Source organism: Haliotis rufescens, unplaced genomic scaffold, assembly GCF_023055435.1.
Source record: "Haliotis rufescens isolate VD_foot unplaced genomic scaffold, xgHalRufe1.0.p SCAF_30, whole genome shotgun sequence".
Taxonomy (NCBI): Eukaryota; Metazoa; Mollusca; class Gastropoda; order Lepetellida; family Haliotidae; genus Haliotis; species Haliotis rufescens.
Genome location: NW_025964002.1, coordinates 4,635,305 through 4,656,266, shown reverse-complemented (window position 1 = coordinate 4,656,266; position 20,962 = coordinate 4,635,305). Strand labels below are relative to the sequence as shown.

Genomic DNA, 20,962 nt, shown 5'->3' with positions numbered 1-20,962 from the left:
TCGCACGTTTTCTTCCGTCCTCTGTGAGAAACAAATGAAAGTGAGCATCCCTCATTCACTATCGTTTTAAACCCCAGGCTGCACTCAATGAACCCATTGTTTACAACTTGAAAACATTTATGTAACTATCGAGATGGTTCTACACACAAGTATCATTTCTGGCTAAGTTGTATTTTTAGCCGCTATTGTATCTGAATTGGTAAATATATTTATAAGAAGAAACAGGCATTGTTAAAGTGCTAAAACTTGATATTAAAATGATGCCTAGCTCAGGTAATCTTTCACGAAATTTCCCTGAACCGAGATTATATAGGTTATAATGTACCCGGATAATAAAACACCCCAAACAATGAGGATTTTTTGTAATTGTAAAGATAAACTCTCTAGGTTCCACACGATGTGACTGTCGTACAGTACAACCCACCACTGCAAGAACCTTCGCAAATTAACCGGGTATAGTTTTATCAATAAAACATCAGAAATAAAACTTCTTATTCTATTGTCCCTGAAACCAGTCCTACAAAATGAATGATGCGGTACCTTCCTATTGCAGAGAAATCCATGATAAAGACAAATCAGGTCAATTTGACTCCATATTTTTTTCCGTACAAACTTTGGAAGGATGTTTATTGTCAAAAGAACGAGTGAAAATAACATACTATACAAGGCGGGTACGAGCGCATGCAGGAGACACAGAGGACTTAACACGCAGGTATGAGAACAGGAGCCATACCGAGTTAAACACTCGAGTACTGTCCGAAGCTAAACTTCCTAACGCGTACGGAAACAGGGCAGTGTCCAGATTGTTATGATATCGCACTTTCAAGTACATACAAGTTCATAAAAATAATCTACGAGATCAATTGAAACCTTTGCGTTCATTTCAATTACCATATAATAGAGGGTCATTACACGAGAAGACCTTTAAACGTGAAATACGTTCTCTGAGTGGACATAGATTTCATCATCAACGGGAAATCGGGACACATAAAACAGAGACGAGCGACTGATAAACACAACTTTCAAACCCGTTCATGGTGTATGTATGTCAAGAGAAATTTACATTCTGAGCCTCAATACCTATTGTCATTCAACAGCTGAGAGAAATTGATCCGGCTTCATTTCAATCAATCATCGGTACGTATTACGATTGTCATGTTTTCCGCATGCTTGAATTGCAGAAAAATCTAATTCCTATGTTGTAAAATACGACGTACTTTTTTTATAAATTAAAAACATACAGTTAAAAATATATGTGGTGATGCGCGTTTATTAATCCTATATAATAATACATGTTTAATTACTCATTTCAATACTCACGAGATTTAGACCTAAGGATCAAAGTTAAAATCCAATATGAAATGACCAATTATCAAAACTCGGCACGGAGACTCGGTTCTTACAAGCACACAAACAAGACCCCACTGTCATATTTCCAACTCCGAATTTTTAGCAAGGTTGATTTGCATAAACGTCAAACCCCAAATCCTATAATTTTCTTATGGCATAATTCTATGTTTGGTATGGAGAACGTATGATTGACCGGTATTTCAGCTGAAGCAACAGCTGATTGGATCAGAGCAGCAAGTAACAAACCTAACATCTCCACCTTCTGTGTTTATGTATACGTGCGCTCATTCTGCACGGGCTGACCCTATTTAAGTGAATTCGTCTATTGCTTCGCTCAGTAAGCGGACCGCCAAGCTCCGAGTAAGATCGGGCCGAGGTGCGAACAACTCTACAGTTGAAGTCACGCCACGGTACAAGCGCGGCCGGCCTCCACAGTGAGAAGACGGGAAGCTCCACAGCTTCAGTACAACCGTTAGTCCGAGCTCAGCATCCCTCGCTGCATTACGACGACTGTTCCACGCCTCGGAGGGCGCTACCTTCTGGCCCAGTGGACTTGATATAGAAGTTTTTTTTCTGTGGGATTTTCAGACGCTATGGCTGAGTCGGTGTTGAGACGTGTCGCATCCCATGGCCGGACTCTTCTTGCCCGTGGACAGAGAAACACCGTTGGGGTTCGCCGTGTTTTTACCGAAGCGTCCGATTCTTCGGACCTATCTTTAACTGATGCATCCCCAAGGAGTTTTGAGGACTTGCCTGGTCCCACGGGACTGCCCGTTGTTGGGACTCTACCGGAGTATTTTCGGAAAGCTAACAAGGGACAAATGCATGAAGTTCAGGTAAGCTTGTTTACGTTTTCCTTCTAGTAGTAATCTCAGCAGTAGTATAGTAACTCACCGCTGACTTAGCCCCACGTGTTTGCTGTGCAAATTGGTACGCGTAATTGTTGATGATATAAGCGGGAGGTGGGCAGGTAATCGCTTCGTGTGAGTGGATGTGTGGACTTGTAGGGTATTTTTGCGTTAATATACAGACGAGGCGCCGTGGTAGAAATGCAACAGACATACCCGGCAGTGTAGAATGACATACAGGAATCTTGCTGTGGCGAGTTCGAGCTAGCGTCTTTGTCCGGGTGCGTCTTATGACAAAGGGGGAGGGGTGGAGCGTCTATTCACAAAGGGGAGGGGTGTATTCCCCCAAGGGGTGCAACTGTCAGCGTAACGTGTCCAACGTACTGCTAAAAAGAACACCAGCTGCCCATTATATAAGGGTGTCGCCACACCACATTTAACAGAGTTCTAATAGTGTAGTAAGATTTCTTTACGCGACGTTAAAAAAAGCATGGCATGATTTCCACCCTTTCGAAACCTGAATTGTTTCAGTGATTAAACATGGGTTAACCCAACCACCATTGCTAAAAATATACCCGTAAACAATACTTTCTCATGAACACGTAACGTGCGGGTTTTCAATAGAAATGTTTGAGAAACGGCAAAATCTTATCAGCTACATGCACACGTTTGAACAGATGATCTATACTCCAAATCTCACGCCATTGACAAGCCGTTCTCCGATAACTGAACATACGATATGAGCCACACATACCTCCTGAAACATTTACCAGGTAAAAGATCCCCGGAGCTAACAGCATGGTGCATGTTCCCTTACACAGTTCTTATGACATTTCTATAGGGCAGAGATAGGATTTGTCCGCACGACGAACTAAGGGTTCTGGTATGTACTCAAAACAGTGCAAGCTCCGTGTGTCAGCGGCGGCGGCTGTCTCTAAGCGCGTTCTCGGTCCTGACCGGTTGCGGCTTCAGCAACGTCGACGTCCCGTGTCCACCTCACCAGGCTGGGCCCTGTGTTTACCTTTCACATGCCTTCAACACTGATCCTCTCAAGACGTCTTTTCCATTGATACTCTTTTAGACACATGCCACAGCGTAACTTTCCTTTAAACCGCTACTCGGGCAAATTTAACACGTTAATGATTCCGACGGTGTTTAACGGCTGTTTATTTTACCATTTCATTACATGGACCGTTCACGCTCTGTTTGGCATAGATATGTTTCTGTATAAAAGGGAGGTTGTAAGTTCAATAATACATTTGTTATATCACATCAGGCAAAATCGGAGCCTGGCTTAAACAAGTTCTGTTAACGCCAAGACACAATGGAACAGATATGTTAGTCGTTACCTTTGAATTTCAATAGAAACGACGTTACAATATACTAACACTGCAGTGAACAGTGGGCAAGGGTCAGTGAGCTCCCGATCGCAGGCCAAAAAGACACTGCCGGTTTAGTAGTATTCTTTCTCCTTGGCTCTAAACCCGGCCTCCCGATGACCAAAGTCGCTTAGCCTATTATATACGTGCTAATAGATTTCTCACTAGTATGAAAGCCCATTGAGGACATCACTCAGCAGGTAGTGGTTATAAACGTTGTACGTGGACTCCGATCCGAGAAAGACAGCCACGAACGTAAATACTTATTGAAACGGCCCATCAGAAGGGTGTTTCTCATTAGAAATTCCCATACATTTCTTTGTATTCTAGCTAAGTCTCATTTGCGCGTCGAAAATGATGAGAATGGCTTCGTCTATTATACCGCGACAATAACTCGTCGTAATTCGTCTTCACTCTGAATGGAATATAGAGGCATATTTGGATCGGTAAGTCAGGCAGTGTCTTGAGATTGTTCAGGCTGAAGGAGAAGCCACCACGTGCTCAGTTCGCTAACCCATCCGCGTTATCCAAGTGCAGATAGATGTGGGATTGTTGAGTTTGGAGCCAGGAACTAAACTGGTTTGTAATTTCTGTGGATACGCGAGGTATGTGGGAGGATGTCGAGCAGTACGGAAGTGTTTTCACTGGGTCTAAATACATTACAAGCTTGCCAAGAATTATAAGCACTTTGCCTAATTGTAGTTCTGCTGGTGTGTTTATTACAAACACTCTGTTGTTATGAAGAGATTGAAAACATTATCCGCGTAGACTTGAAATATTTAGAAACTGTTCACCTGTCCATTACACGTTTTCAACATTTTATAATTAACAATAGACATTCTTGTTTTGGGCCTTGTCTATTAAAAAACGCTGTCCTAAATGTGAGTTTGTTTGACGTAACGCTGTTGAAAACATTTAAGAACTTTTAAAAGCAATAACACCGATAGAGGTCTGTGGCAAGGTGGTATACTTCTACCCTATTTCTTAACGTTCGATGCTTATTTTCTGTTATTGGAGAAACATACTACCATCCAATTTCTTTACTCTAATTACTGAAATATTCTTATGCGACAATACTGACCTCGTGATAATGGAACTGTATATAAGGCAAAGTCACTGTTGTGATACCCCTCGTAGGAAAGAGGAGGTAAGATAGTGTAGTAAGATAGAAAGGCTCGGCAGTAGGGCGTGACGCTAGGGGACACGTGTGTGTATTGTGATGTCTGACAACAGCAGGGACCAGCTTCATGTTTCACCTGTCGACTTATAGCCCGTGTTCCTCGACTGGTCGAGTTAGCCGCGCGGAACGTCAAAACTGTCACACTAACTCACTCCAACAAAGACGCTGTTACACCCACCCGCGTGTGATGTGATGTCATTGTCATGTCGTTGTCATGTCATTGTCATGTTTTAAATGATAATGACATAACTATGGGATGTATATGACATTTATATTTCAGCATGTTGGATAACAGGCATCTTTGAGACTGCAGTTCATTAAATGATAAATAGCGTAAACGTTAACAATCGTTACGTGATTTTGCAAGGTTGTACATATGGTATAGTCATTTATTCCCGGTTATTAATACATTAATTATACAATTTACTCTGCACTGTGATGCATTAAACTCAAGGATTTCCTGAATAAAATATACCAATTCACTAAAGCATAGATAATGTATCTAAATATATTTCACCACATGCATCATATAGCAACAATTTAAACCTCCGTCTCATTTCCATTCATCATATTTTACAACCAAATATTTTCCGACTTTGGGTACCACTCGTTTCTGCCGAACCGGCCCTAGGTTTGGGCTGATTAGCTGTGATAATCCATCATCAAAGCGCCACTAATGTCTCCAGAGAGACGCTTTGGCTTGAACAATCCGGGACATTTGCCTAGTGTTTTACACACGGGCATTTGACGTTTTTTGAACCCCTTGCACTGGATGACGTTTGCTGAGCATTACGCATGTATTGGTTCAATGGCAGGAGACTATACGAGGGCGTTTTTTAGAGGTCAAATTTGATACTGTGAAAGGTAACGATTTAGAACAAAAAATAAAGAAAAACAACAGCATAACTTTGTAGTGTCTTCACGCAATATAGAATTGATATACTGACATCTGTGTATCTCATTACAACAAGGAATAAAGTTAGTACTTTTGTCAGAATACGTCCAGTATAACTCAACCTTGTATTGATGTACACTCAAAGGTTCATAGTTGCGAGGGACGTGATAATCCATTATAATTCTTTAATTCAGCTAGTTTTAGAAATAATATTCTTTTTAAAGTGAGCTGTTTGAACGTGCCTTGTACCAATTACCCGTTGGGGCAGCGATCCAAGTTCCCGCTTATTCCCAGCTAGCTGAACGACCCAATTTCGGTGTAAAATGTCTTCAAGGTAAAAACACCTTTTGAACCAGTTTACCTCAAAATGATAACATTTAAAAACATTTTTGGAAGAAATGATTGGAATGTTTTTACCGAATAGCGAGAGACGTTACGTGGGTTAGATGTTGTTGTGTGCACGAGTGGGCTGTTTTTCAAGTTACCGTTGGACGTCCTAAATACCTGTCCTCTAGTGAATTGATCTCGATGGCAAATATGATAGGTGACACTCCGAGAGTACGGTGTGAGATAGCTATGCCAGTCATATTGACATGAAATAACTTGGCCTTGAAGTCTCTGGCGGTGATGCCCCTGGGATGCTTGTGAGATCGCAGATGGCCTTAACATTATCTCAATTTGGAGAACGCTATGCGGCAAATAAGTGTACATTATCTGTGGTCTGTGAAACCAGACTGGTTTATTTAACTGATAAATGTACGTGATTCCTTCCCCAGAGTGGTCAAATAGCTTTGAATATTAAAATGTAGATTAAATGATTGTTCTGGTTAATTTCGATGTTGTCAAGGTCACGTGATTTTAGCCAAGTTGCGTGTAAATGCAGTGGTGTTTCTCAGCGTTTCCCTCGAGATACGTCATATACGTATTGAAAAAAATAATTGTGTAATGACGTCAACGGCCCGAGTGACGTTAACGTCAACGGCGTGAGTGACGTTAAGGAGGCATTGTCAGAATCGCGATCACGTCAGCCAAGATAAGGCTAAGGGAAGTCAACAACTGAAATTGTTCTCGTTGTGCAACGGGGGAGACTATCTCAGTGTGGTAGAGATAGATGGCGTTTGTATGGGGGAATGGAACATGTGGTTCAATTCTTGTTTGTTGATGTACGGTCCGTCAATCCTCGGCAGAAACAGATGCAAATATTCATTGCTAACCTGCTCACACTTAAGTTTGGTATCTGGCCCTTGGGCCACGTGTTGCTAACCCTATGTTCATAACTAAGTCATATTAAAATACGTTTATGAGAACTACTTTTCAAATAAACATCTCGATTTTCTACTTTTCTGATTTGTCAAAGACGTTGGGTACAAAAGTTATTTCAAAAAGATATATATTACCCAAAAAACATTGTTTTCGTAGCTTTGATTTAACCGTGTCAAATTTAGATTTTAAGTCGTACATTCAGCACACCCCACGTGTTGAAGCGACACACAGGGGCCGTCCTAATGAATGAAAGAGAATTCAAATCGGATGTTCAATGTAGCGCCCTGGATAACAGCATGGACATACTATGTAAATATACAAACCTCATCCCTTCACTCACGAGCAGGCTTTGACCTAGAACCCTTTCTAAAAGTCCATCTCCAAACTTAGTTCGGAGTTCACATCACGTTCTTAACATTTCTGCTTGGAAGCTACAAACATCTTTGTGGTCGGGCACACGGCTCAGTGAAGCCTGTTTGTTTGTGCCATCATATTTGAAAAGCTCAGGTGGTCAAATGAAATAGGCTATCTCTCCCTAGCCAGTGGTCAAGCGAAGATTTAGCAGGTTTTGTTTGAGTCCTAGGTCTTGCAGTAATGTGTTACAAGGTCCACGCACGACCAACAGCATGGAGCGGAGGACAAATGACAGCCTTAAACGCTAGACCTTAATATCGGTAGAGAATCAGTACTTCAAACATTGACAATTACCCCGGCAAACCAAGCCAAAAACAATTCTAAGATTGACTTGTGATTCGGCCAAACATTCAAAAGGTCGCTGTCTGTTTAAAGTGGAGTCAATTCAGCAGAGAGTGTTCTGACGTTTATTAGCTATCGCGCGTTTCCGGGGCTTACATAGTCTACTACAGGGGAAAGATCTTTTCGTTTACACGACACCTTTCGTTTCCTCATTACCGCCATTTAATCCAGAACTAAGTGGCATTTTCTCTACAAATATTGCTGGTCATAGGTAAGAGGTACGGAAGGATAGCATATCCTTGTCGCACTCCCAGCAACCTCCATGTGGCACAGTGTTTTCTTTCATGGCTACATATCTCGAATACGTAATGGATCTTGGATACTGTTCACTTAAACATTTTTTGAAAGATTTTGTTTGACGCATATGATATCGACAAAGGACACAAAACTATGTTGGTGAATTAATTAGGTTACAAAAATCAGAATAAAACCGATGAATCCTAGATGAAAATGTGTGTTACTTTTTCGAATCTGGTACAGGATCGAGGGTATAGTAAAGTAGGGTATTACTTTAGATGGAGGTACCCCTTTTAATGCCCCGCATCTAACAAGGAAACCAGCAAGCTTAACAATTCTCACGTGCCCTCTATAGAATTTGGCCCAGAATAAGGTACACCTTTCTGTAAACAATTGTGAAAACACTTAAAAACATTCGTAGCTGTGCCTCTTAGGAATAGATACGATGTTATTTTCAGACTCTCCTTATGAAACTGTGGCAAGCCAGGTATTTTACAAGTGTATTTGTACGAATAGTTGGCCAGAGGCTTCTAGCGGTATAGAGCTGCAGATGTCGGAGCTCCCATCTGCGAGAGATCTTCCCCACCTCCACAACTCCTTGTTTCATACGTCTATGGGCCAATAAGCAAAAAAAGAGAACACGCTTTTCTCTTTCCAAGCGATGTAAGAGATTTTGAACAGTAGATACACATCATCCCCAACGTATGAATGGATATGTCCCCCGCAAATTGTTTTAACCCTATAACTGTCGACACATTCCTTACGAACAAGAACCGTCAACACTCCACACTTCCCACAGGAGTGGCTCATTTATGAATGAGACTGTCTTTGTGACTTTTGTCCTGAAAATACGTAATAAATTAACAGTTGATAAAAATATTAATATTCCACGAAATCTATTAAGCTGACCCGGCACCTGATCCATATTCTAATCAGATTATAGGATGAGATCACTGGTATGTTGAACATGGTGGGGAATTGAAAATAGATGTATTTTGCAGTTGTTTAGATTCGTGCAAATCACCCCAGTTTTTATTTGGGTCCGAGAGGCCTTCTTTATTCTCGTGGTATCACATTTCGCGGGTCGGGACTTTCTAGTAGTGTGTTCTGTTTCCACGGGCTGGAGGGGACGAAAAGGGCAATTACCGTACTTCAATAGAAGTTTAGTCTCTGTGCTATGTTTTCTTTGTCCCTTGCGCTGGCCGAATAAGACGCGAGTTTTCTCCGACCCCAGAAAACGTGCTTCATCCTCGTCAATCCCTTGAGTTTCTTTGAACCCTAACAATTTAAGTGTAACATCGCAATGGACATTTGCATTTGACAAATTCCTTCGGCCGTCTAATTGAAAAGCCCGAGTCAGGCGCTTTGAGAAGGTTAGCTTACCTCTTTACGGGGCGAAGAGCTGTACATGGATCAGGATCGTCAGTAAATAACTTTATTAAATTTTAGTTTAATTTAAAACCTTGCAGTATTTCAAGTGCCTTTCTTTTTATAGGTAGTTTTTGAGCTTGTTGCGAGGAACAGTCCATCTCTTTGTAGTGGAGTCCAATGTCATTAGAAGTGTCAGGTATTTGGACAAAGTCACCAAAAATAAGCAAATAAACAGGGTTTGCAGGTTCCCTGGGTATCGAATGAGGTCCTTCAACGTAACCCCTTGTCATTTTTCGCACTTAGCAAGCCCCCAATTACCCACTGTTAGTCACAGCCGACGCACTATCCGGAGGATCAGAAGAGTCTTTGTAATACGGGCCCAGGGAGAAGACAACCTTGCAGTTACCCCTACGCCAAGGCGAAGCGTGGGATGTTTACGACCACGTGCCCAGATCCCTAACAAAAGCTGAACTGAGTGATTGATTCATCATCCAGCGTGGCAGCATTCTAACAGCCTGTAGGGGTCAGCTTTAGGGGTCTGCATTGTCCTCTGCAACAGGGCCGTACACGAGAGGACAATGCGGGTTTGTGTCGACCTATTGTCCTACCCCTCCCGTGTGTCTTCTACATAAAAAATGTCCTTTAACCCTATGGCCTTATGACAGCCCTACCCTATTAGCATCGTCCGTGGTTTAGGGTATCTTAGACGTTTCAGGGTTAAGTAATATGCACATATCCATTAAGCAGGCCCTTCTTATGGTGTTATACCAGTGTCACGTTTAACGTATATGACAGGGCTTGATCCGGATAGGGCTTGCCCTTAAAGGGTTAACAATACCATCTGACAATGTGACATCACGTGTACATAATACTATTGTTAAATTCACCCTAACATGCAACAGACCTTTTAAAACCCCTTATATTGTGTTCACCGAGCTTCCTTTTCAGGGATCTCTGACCTCCGTGACCTCCTTTCCGTCCGAAAAAGCGACAACCAGAGACTGGTTCATTGAGAATCGAGCAGGCCAACCAACTCATTAACTCCCTCATTGATGACGTCATTGTTGTGTGGCATGACATGCTATCACCCTTTTGCCACCCTCGAAGTTTAACCGATAAGATAGAAAACGACCTTAGCCAGCAAACTCAGTGGGGTTGTGGCAGCAGAAAGTTCCTGACCTGTTTCGTAGTGCGTTGGCCGGGGTTCAAACATACTATACTTTAATAGACTCTCAAACAAACGGTGTGTGCGTCCTTATCGGTCGGTATTGTGATAAAGTTGAACCAACACTTTCAAACATGCATAAATTTTCATTCAATGTCTGCCTTGTCAAGCAGTGTGGGGTCAAAATTTGACTAACGTACGAACAATATGTTCGACTCGATTGCATCGTATATCACAGTTATTTCTCGCGAAAAAGACGATATCATTGTTCCCTTGTCATATATATTTCGCATCAATTGAAAGATTTCCAGTTAAATTACCTCTTAATCCCTGTAACCTCGTGTAATTGCACTTGTCCTTCCTTTCCCACTGGTGTTATCTAAACTGTGTCCGTAACAAATATATGATGGTTCCTTGACGTCGGATGGCATAGTCTATTTCAACGATGTGTGCCGAATTACGATTTAAACATCGTCAAGCCAACAGTAATACCTTGCATCACAAATACAACCTAACATAAGTAACTTGTCATGCTACGACACAAGAGGACCTTCCCTTCTCATTATGGTGGCTTGAACATGCATGGCATACGGAGAGATGATGTTTTGTCATCGTTAATATGCATAGAATGTTTCTCGTTCCGTGCATGGAATATCAGAGACAGCATGCATGACATACGACCTCTTACCATGCCTTACCTTCTGGAATGATAATCAGTAACGACAAATTAGGAACATTCTGCGGGACATTGCTCCACGACGCTCCTATCTTTAAGATTCCTGGCATTCCTTATCAAATAAATGGTACTTTTGCCCTCGTCATTTTTTTACGAGGGAATTTAGGATAATACACACAGTTTTATGGGCAGGGTTCGTGATCTGCTGTATGTGAATGACACAACAGGTACATCAAACAGCAAGAACTACCCCGCTGATCGACTCGAATTTAAACTTAATCCCTCGTCACCACGTGTCACACAATCTGTTTCAGCTGTGATAACACGTATTAATTATGTCAAATCGCTTGTACATTCTTGAGTTTCTTACAGTCGCTTCATATGAATATTGTTTTTTCATGTGGCAAAAAAGTGACACCAGTCGACAAAATGCATTTTCCACTGAGTTATTGCCCACTCACGAGTGTTTATGTCGAGAAGAAATATCGTTACCCGGAGCTAATTCCTTGTCTGGGGAAAACCTATGACCTTTGCCGCTTTTCTTTGACGTATTTCTTATGAAGGATTATTATCACTCTGAATCTTGTCTGGCTAATATTCAAGATCCCAATTATCGTTTGTAGGGACACCCATATAAAGTGTCCCATATAGATTTCTTACAATGTAAATCTAAACAATCCAAGCATATTTCTTTTACAAACTTAATTTGCCTGTTTAGTTCGAACATGCATGGTTTATATGATAACGTGAACCTGATGCGGATAACGTAAGCAAAACGGTCTGGAATCTTGAAGTTTCTACCGATAAAGCATAACATTTACCATTTGTTCTTGTAGTGGTATCAAGTTTATTATTTCAAGCAGCGATTACCATTCCGTCGTTTGTTTAGCAACTGTAGATAACGTCAACTTTACGTGTTTTGATAGCGCAAACATTGATGGTGAATTTTATAGTTAGGTCAAAGCATAAACCCTGCCTTCCATATCTAAACTAGAGACAGAAACCTTTTTGCTTTCCCGAAGTCAACCGTTTTATCAATAATTTCCACTTTCCACATTTTTACTTACAGTGAAAGTCTTAAATCTTATTTTTTTACTTCACCTTCAGATGCCATAGCGTATAAAAAAGTCAAATAAGACCTATTAGGGCAAGTCCTGCTATCAATCATCAGTTGTAGGACATCTCGTTCCAGCTTGAGACATCTCGATCCAATTTTTTTACTCTTCCGTTATGATCGAGCGTGTCGAAAAGATACACTACTTTTCCCCCCGAAACGCTACAATCCGTATAAAGTAAACCAACAGCTGTTTGAATGTGTCATATTTGCTTTGATTGTGTTCTCAGTAACGCAAAAGAAACAAATAATTGAAGGCGTTATCTCTGTATATACATTAAGCGGAGATAAAGTTGAATTAAACGACTCCATTCTTAGATACGTTTCCTCGTATCTTGACGGGATCACTGAGGGTTTTCGCACAGAGAGTCCCGATTCACTGACAATGCCCAGATCCTGTCACTGACAAGACTGAGAATGAAAGGGTGGGGGAACCTCTATTATTGCATCCGAGTTGAAACAGGAAAGGTTTAGGATAGAATTCAGGAAATAGTCCTGAGTATTCACGAAATATAACCCCAGGCATGTATTATATGAACACGTGGTCATAGATTGTCTCCCCGCGATGTGAGATGCCAAACAGATGAATAATCGATGTTTGGTTAGATATTCTTTAAAAGTATGATTTATTATTTTTATCCGTTCCTATGACTTTAAGTCTGTTCATATTTGCAAAAACAAAGTAAATGTATGTATAGATATATCCATACATATACATGCCTAGTCCTACTTTGTTTAATAAAATGATAAACCTTTCCATTCAGCGCCTGTCATAATGTTTATGATGCGTCTTATATACTGATGACCCTTCTGTCTTTCAGCGACGTACACATAAAAAGTACGGCAAAATCTTCAAAGAGCCATTCGGCCCGGTCACCAACCTATCTGTGGCAGACCCCTCCCTTGTTGAGGAGATCCTTCGGTCGGAGGGGAAGTACCCCTTCCGACCCCCCTACCAATCATGGCAGTTGTACAATGAGATGAGAAACAAGAAGGGCGGCATCATGACTGCGTATGTATTCACGTACTTGTCCCATAAATCAAGCTGTAAATGGCTGTGCGTGTCTTGAGAGTCGCTGTATGTTGCTACCTGTTAAGGAGTCACCGTTCAACAAGGGTCGTGGTTGGTTAAGGGTTAATTGTTTTAGTGCACTTAATGGAATGAATATTCAGAGAGCTGATAATCGCCTTTGCTCATAGAAATTAGTTTAATATAGAAAAATAAATAGAAGACAATATGAATTATCAATTATTAAATGTCAATTGCTTATTGAAATAATATCTTTGATTTAAGCGTATTGTTCCATTGAGAATGTTATTTGATATAGCATTTTAAAAATTATTTTTTTAAACATATACGAAGCTTTCACGTCATGGATTCATGTTCTGAAGCGGGCAGCTCTCCACATAAGTACATATTCATATAAGCTGGGATTTATGCTGAAGTATATTACATTTGAAGCGATCACCCTAAATAAACATACATCAAAACGACTAGGTTAATGTATTCCAATAAAAGCTTATGGTCAGTGTTCAATTAGAATTCCTGGGGCCATTTATCTAAGGATATATTTCAATTAAGCACTTGGTTGCAACGAAATAGGTGTTCTTGATTATGCTTATTACAGAATGGAAGACCGCATAGTTAATTTCTTTATACAATGTACATCAATATATTATATTTGTGCGAAAAAATAGTATTGTGAATCCTGGGGGTGAAAATTAATGGCCTACATCTCTCCTCCAGGCAAGGCGAACAGTGGAAACGTTGTCGGAGCGCAATGAACCCCAAACTGCTGAGACCCAAGTCTGTTGGCGAATACGTCAACGGTATCAATGATGTTGTGGCATCGTTCATGGAGAGGTTAAGATACCTCAAGGATGTGCAGGGAGACGGGCAGTTTGTACCTCACTTACCAAACGAGCTCAATAAATTCACAATGGAAAGTAAGTATATGCCACTAGCCACGCCTCTTTTCTTGTATGTCTTGAATCTTTTCATCCGCGTGAATTAAATAAACTTTAAAACTGATTTTGTAAGACGTTTTTTCGATATTATTAATTAAAAAAAATATTGATGATATTAATGATCAAGATAACAAGAAGCCATTGTTTGTTATGAACTGAGTGATGAATGTTAAACATTTTATTCTGATAAGGTTAGTATTTATTAAAATGGTTCCCATACTTTTACACACGTTTTCAGACACAAACACGTGTATCAATTATCATGGAAAGACTGATACGTTGTGACATTATATACATGGCTGCCAAACAAGCAATAGTTTGAAATGAAAAGTACAGGCAGTTATAGTCGAGGTCGCGTCACATTCTCATGGTGTGAACGGCTATATAGACGAAGTAAGGTGGCTATACGTTTCACATTAGCAGGGACATAAATCAGCCGTGAGATGTGTCTAAACCTGTATAGGTAAATCAATGTCTCTCGTTGATATATTCGGCAGAGGAAGAAAACTATACTTGTGAAACGGTCTTTAGAGAGCTTATTGGTTATTAAAGGATTAGCGAGGTGTCGAGGAAATTATGATAAATACCCATATCATAGGATCGTTAATTGTTGCGGAAAGGGAGGGGGAATTTACTACTGTTTTAAAGTGACACAAGTTTGGTTACACTAATCCCTTAATTAGATATGAAAGGTCATAACCTCTTTCCATGACCTTTCGACGTCCCTTCAAGTGTCATGCGTGCCTCCCAATTGTGTCAATAATCCGACATCTGTGTGTGATAGGTGATAAGTTCAAGCAGGAAAATAGGTCCAGGTTCGAATCCGCCGATTGTGTAAATATGTTTGGGAAATGCAAACTATGCGACGGTTGTTTGTAAGGCTACGGATAATGTTGAAACTACAGAGTTGAACAATGATGCAGATAGCACTGATATTCTTGCACTCGTTTAGGGCTGAATCACGCCGTGATAAAACTGGAATAATGTTCAAAGCGGCGTTAAATCTTGCGGCGTCGAAAGAGGCGACCAACGGGATCGGGTGATCAGGTTCGCTGACTTGGTTGATGCATCCCAGTTTCGTAGATCGATGCTCACGATGTCAATCACAGGATTGTCTGGATCAGACTCGATTATTATCACCGCCGTCATATAGCTGGAATACTGCTGAGTGCGGCGTTAAACAACAAACAAACCACACACGAACCGTTCAGAGATATATCTAACACTTGCATGTGCGATGCCGATGAGTCATGAGAGTGATCTCCCTTAGTAACGTGGTCCTCTTTGTTTCAGCGTTAACGTGGGTGATACTGGAGACAAGACTGGGGTGTCTGGAGAAGGATGTTTCCCCCCGGATACAGGACTTCATCAGGTCCGTGGCAACCATGTTCCTCACAGGGCACAAACTGGTTGCCTTCGCCAATGTTCACAAACTGCTCAGGACGAAAGCTTGGAGGGATCACGTGCAAGCGTGGGATACAATCTATGATATCGGTACGTATGTTTGGTTGTTTGTTGTTTACCGCCGCATTCAGCAATATTCCAGCTGTATGACGGCGGTCTGGAAATAATCGAGTCTGGACCAGACAATCCAGTGATTGACATCAGTATCGATCCACGCAATTGGATACGATGACATGCATCAACCAAGTCAGCGACCCTGACCACCTGATTCCGTTTGTCGCCTCTTACCACAAGGATAGTCCCCTTTTACGGCAAGCATGGGTTGGTGAAGACCTATTCTAGCCGGGACCATCACGGGTCGAAATGGGTATCTCTACATCTGTATACACCATGACAGATGTGCCTTAGCAGAACACGTTATGGGTGATGCGGGTGGATTGGTTAAAGACTGATCAATCTGAGTGAGCGAGCGAGCATGTTTTATGCCGCTATTACCAATTTACATACATGGCTGAGGACACCAAAATAAGATTCACAATTGACCCATGTCGGATGCGAACACGGCGCTTCAACGTGACGAGCGAACGTTTTACCCACATGTCCATCCACCATCCTGATTTTTGGTCTGAAGACCTAAATCTAAACGTAACCGTTTCACAATACTAATACCTGCATTGCATTTGAAATGCTTGCTGATCGTCATGATTAGTAGCGGCCTTAACATTTCGGAGTCCCGTTCTGGATTCGAACCACGGACCATCTGATCCGAGGTCGGACGTCTTGTCCACGTGACCAAAGGTTAACCCCGTCAGCAAGTTGTCAAGGTAAGGATGTCATCTGTGTGATGACTCCACGCCCTGCTACAAATACATATATATTTCACACTCAGACTGAAATGAACGTACATGCAACGCTATAGGGATGGTCACAGGCACAAATAACCTTGACCGCTTTTACATTGCAGCGACGGAGCACATAGACAAGAAGCTGCTAGAGGTGGAGAGTCGCCTGGCGGTCAGCGAGCCTCAGGAAGGGGAGAGAGTGGACTTCCTCACCTACCTCGTCTCGGGGAAGAACATGACTAAAGAAGAAATCAACAACAACATTGCAGAGATCCTGCTAGGGGGTGTCGATACGGTAAGTGGCCATTGACGGATACTGTCTTCATTTCCATAGAATACCAGGATAAGATCTTGCGGATTTCGGAGTCACGGACCTTAAACGTTTAAAGTACCAAGAAAGGCAAATAGCAACTTATTTAATAGACCACATACTTTTTAGTTCGATTTTGGCACCATGTGTATTAACCAGAGCAGACAAATCTCACATGAGTTTTCTCTCTATTAATTTTGTTCCCCTTATTAATAGAAATTCTGTAATTGACAAATTCTGTCTCAATATGAAACGTCAATGACAGAGAATGACCAGTCTCGATTATCCGATAGTTAGGTTCCCTTTGGTGTAAAAGGCAAAATAGCGGTGAAAATTATACGAATGAATTACAGTAAACTACGGTTATAACGAACACGCTTATAACGAACTGACCGATATAACGAACTTATTTTTAGTCCCGGTCATTTGTTGTTTATATGCTGTATATATGCCTATAACGAACTACGGTTATAACGAACTGAAATAAGTGGTCCCTTTGAGTTCGTTATAACCGTAGTTTACTGTACTAAACATCCGTGATGACACCGGGTGTTCGTGAACACGGTGAAGGTAGCAATTGACAACCTTGAACGATCGCTTTATTAATCAAACATCCTTTCTTTCAGGCGGCCAACTCTCTGTCGTTCTTGGTGTATGCTCTGGCCAAGAATTCACATGTGCAGGACAAACTTCGAGACGAGGTGGATCGTGTAGTGGACAAGAGAACGGCCAACTATGAAGACCTGCAGAATATGCCCTACTTGAAGGCTGTCATCAAAGAGACACTTCGTCTCTACCCACCAATTCCCATCAACGCTCGCGTCACACAGGAAGAGATCGTTGTGGACAATTACCTCATACCCAAGGGGGTACGTGTCATCACTTAATGTGTATACGTCATTAGTTTATGTGCAATCGAAATCGGTGTTACCGTTTCGTATTTTAATTGTACCGAACTTTGTTCCGAAGTTTCCTTTTCTTTTAACTGTATGGTTTATCTGCATCCTAATGAATACTCGACGAGTTTTGTTATCCGCTCATGACTATTTACAAGAAGCGCCGACATCTGAATCACCCCTGTTTAACCCAATATCGGTTTCAACAGCCCGGTCAGTCACACTTCCCCTGTCAATATCAAAATTAGGTGACCCACATTCTGGCATCAGCAGCAGACATTTCATCCTTGACCTTTTGGCACTCCGGTTACTACAAATCACGGCGCATTTACGCTGCTTCTGTCACGATCGATCCCACGCAGGCTCAACGTCATAACAAATTGCTCATTCCTAAGCTCAAACACGACTTACTGTGTACCCTGGGTCATACTGGCTAATTACTTCTGCCTGCTCCTGTAGGCTTGATTGATCAGACAAACACCAGTGATTCCTTCAGCTGTGCAAGCAACCATATACATATGCATGTACTTCCAGGAACCATTCCAGGAACCATTAACAAAACAGTCATTCCAGACAATAAACAACAAAAAACGTTAATATCTATTTTGTCGATCTAATTTCATGCTAATCGGTGTTTTTTCCTATTATCCAGACTTGCATTCTCCTAAACAACTACACTATGTCGAGAGATGAGAAGATCTTCTCCAATCCTGACAAGTTTGTGCCAGAGAGATGGCTGAGAGATGAAGCAAAGGATTGGCATCCGTTTTCAGCCATCCCATTCGGATACGGAGCGAGAAGCTGTGTCGGTAAGTAGAGATCGGTAGTCGTCGACATTGTTTAAATAAATGGTATTTATCACTGAGAATTGCGTAGTGTGACTTAAGTGGGTACATATCACTTTTGATGCTACTGTGTTGGTGTACGTTCATAATAGCATGTTATTGACCGATATGTACTTATGCTTAGCACTGGTGTTATTCCACATGTCGTAATATGTAAAAGCGACAAAATCCAGTCCATTTTCATAAGAAATATCTGCCAAAAGCAAAGTCATCTGTACGACTCTGACTGTATCATGACCATGTGTTTTTGAATCACTATCACGAAGAAAAATTAACTGAATAAAAAACATATATGATTAATGAATATTTGATATATATATATATATATTTCACAACGATATATATGATTTCAGGACGACGAATTGCCGAAACAGAGATGTACCTCGCCACAATTCAGGTAGTTATTACTTACACTTGTAAACATCGCATAAATGCACTTAAAACCTGTTGTTGAACGCTTGCAGTTTTTAATTATTCCACACACAAACGTTTGTCGGCGATGGTTTTCGCTTGACCTATTTCCATTCAGAAGTGAATGAGGTGTAGCTCATCCACAGGTAGTGTAGAGCGGACGTTAATAAACACTGTTCCCCTCGAAGCATAACCCTGGTATAATGAGTCATTTTATCATGTCGTTTAGCAGCAATATTTATGACAACCAAACCACATTGCACCCCGTCGCCCCATTTCGCGTGTGCAGATTTCGTAATCTGGGCAAGTTTAACTGGCATAGTGAGGGCCTTTCCCCTTAGCTGACACGGCTTGCAACCACTGACAAGTGTGATGTTTATATTTATGGTCGTATTGTTACTTGTTGCAGCTTTGCCAGAACTTCTGTCTCCAACTAAGTGACAAGTTTGACATCACCCCTTCGGTTCGAACACAGCTGACACCCGGGCCTGAACTTCCGGTGCTTTTCAACGAGCGGTAAAAAAGTGGGAACGGAATTCCTGAAACGAACCAACTATAGTGTACAGCGGCTCAAGGCAATCAGTGTAGCAGTGTGATCATGATAAAACGTGCCATAGATCGCTTACAGACAAATAGCCGTGCCATGCAGCGGGACGGCATCGACTTTCAACCTGCATGACCAAATAAGGAGCAGAGGATGGATTTTTCTCAGGGTGATGAATCGATGAATTATCAATTACCTCACTGGAGATGTTACGCTGATGTAACCAAGCTATGACGTCATATTTCTTGCACGTGCATCGTGAGGTGATTGTGACGTGTCGAGCGTTCATTGGGCGCTCTGTTCTGCCTCTCGCTCCTGCAAAAGACCCTACAGGCGTAACAGCCTTGAGCGTTTGTATCGTCATAAGATGACATGCATCTTGCAAAACACTTTCAATGACTGCACCGTGACGGCAGAATGTTTAGCCAAAGACGTTGTCGATTGTGAACGGGTAACGGGTACGGAATGAGCCGTGTTTTAATGCACTGGCTTGAAATTTATTATAATGCAACACCAAGAACTGTTTCACTTCTTTCACAACTTTTCAATCGTTGGATGTGATCACGACTGTTCATGACCTCTTTGCATCCTTGTGCTTATTCTACCTCTTCATCAACAAACATTGTGTATTACGTCATCAAAAACTGTGTACACACCGCCATGTTGAACAAAGCTGTATATTTGACTTCACGTGAAAATGTCGCATCATTCAAGGAATACCAACTATGGAGCACCTTGGGATTTCAAACTGTGTTCTATGTAACTGTGGCAGTGATATGCATGCCTTGCGTGTCATTTGTTGCCATGGCGACCAACTGAGAGACAATGTACAGTTGACATGTAATTCTGGTGTCAATATTTATAAAATACGTGACTTTAACACGCTTTGCAGTTCACAGTTTGCACAACGAGGATTCTCACTTTTCGAGTCCTGATACTAAGTAGGCCTGTGGTGTTAGTTTCGTATTTCAATCGGAAGCGGGATCAGTCAAATATTCGAAGCCATGGTTACGTATTTATAAACAGGGATGTTTGACCTGCTTTGGCTTGAAATACGAGACATAATACCATGTCACTTCGAGAAGCAGCAATCGTGATTGTTAGTTGTGTACATATAAACCCAACGCTCAGTAGCTATTTGTTGTTGATAAAACGCAGTGACAGTATTACTATCGACTTGTGTGTGTACCTCCTCATTGTACATATGACTTTATTTTATTCAATATTTAATTATTAAACCTTGAAGTATTGACAGTCCGTGGTTGAGTTATGTTTCGTGGATTCACTGTGTTTGACTTGTGGATTGGTATATGTCTCAGAAGAAGTATTCTGAAGTGGCAATGATAATGTGAACAATTGACTTGCCTTTGCATGTGTTTGTGACGGGTGCCACCGGTGGGGCAGGATATGCTAATCTTTGCGCGAACGCCTGGTATCATCACTATTTCATAATGATTCATAAACACATGCTCATGATATAGAATCATATGAATCATACACCCGACTCT

The 20,962-nt window shown here is 41.4% G+C and overlaps 1 protein-coding gene across 1 annotated transcript; it reads left to right on the top strand.

Moving 5' to 3' along the window:
- Nucleotides 1-1,023: 1,023 nt before the first annotated feature.
- Nucleotides 1,024-20,708, top strand: LOC124116286 (cytochrome P450 27C1-like). The gene is made up of 10 exons (XM_046477561.2): nucleotides 1,024-1,137; nucleotides 1,939-2,186; nucleotides 13,056-13,246; nucleotides 13,982-14,181; nucleotides 15,496-15,696; nucleotides 16,571-16,743; nucleotides 17,385-17,627; nucleotides 18,307-18,463; nucleotides 18,853-18,896; nucleotides 19,320-20,708. Exons 2-10 carry the CDS (start codon nucleotides 1,944-1,946, stop codon nucleotides 19,428-19,430), a joined length of 1,563 nt encoding a protein of 520 aa, XP_046333517.1. The 5' UTR covers nucleotides 1,024-1,137; nucleotides 1,939-1,943; the 3' UTR covers nucleotides 19,431-20,708.
- Nucleotides 20,709-20,962: the final 254 nt, after the last annotated feature.

Excerpts from the sequence above, each read along its gene's own strand:
- LOC124116286 (XM_046477561.2), top strand. The coding sequence starts at position 1,944 with ATGGCTGAGTCGGTGTTGAGACGTGTCGCATCCCATGGCCGGACTCTT. Across the intron at positions 2,187-13,055 it reads GACAAATGCATGAAGTTCAG|CGACGTACACATAAAAAGTA; the intron begins GTAAGCTTGTTT and ends TCTGTCTTTCAG. Across the intron at positions 18,897-19,319 it reads TGTACCTCGCCACAATTCAG|CTTTGCCAGAACTTCTGTCT; the intron begins GTAGTTATTACT and ends TACTTGTTGCAG.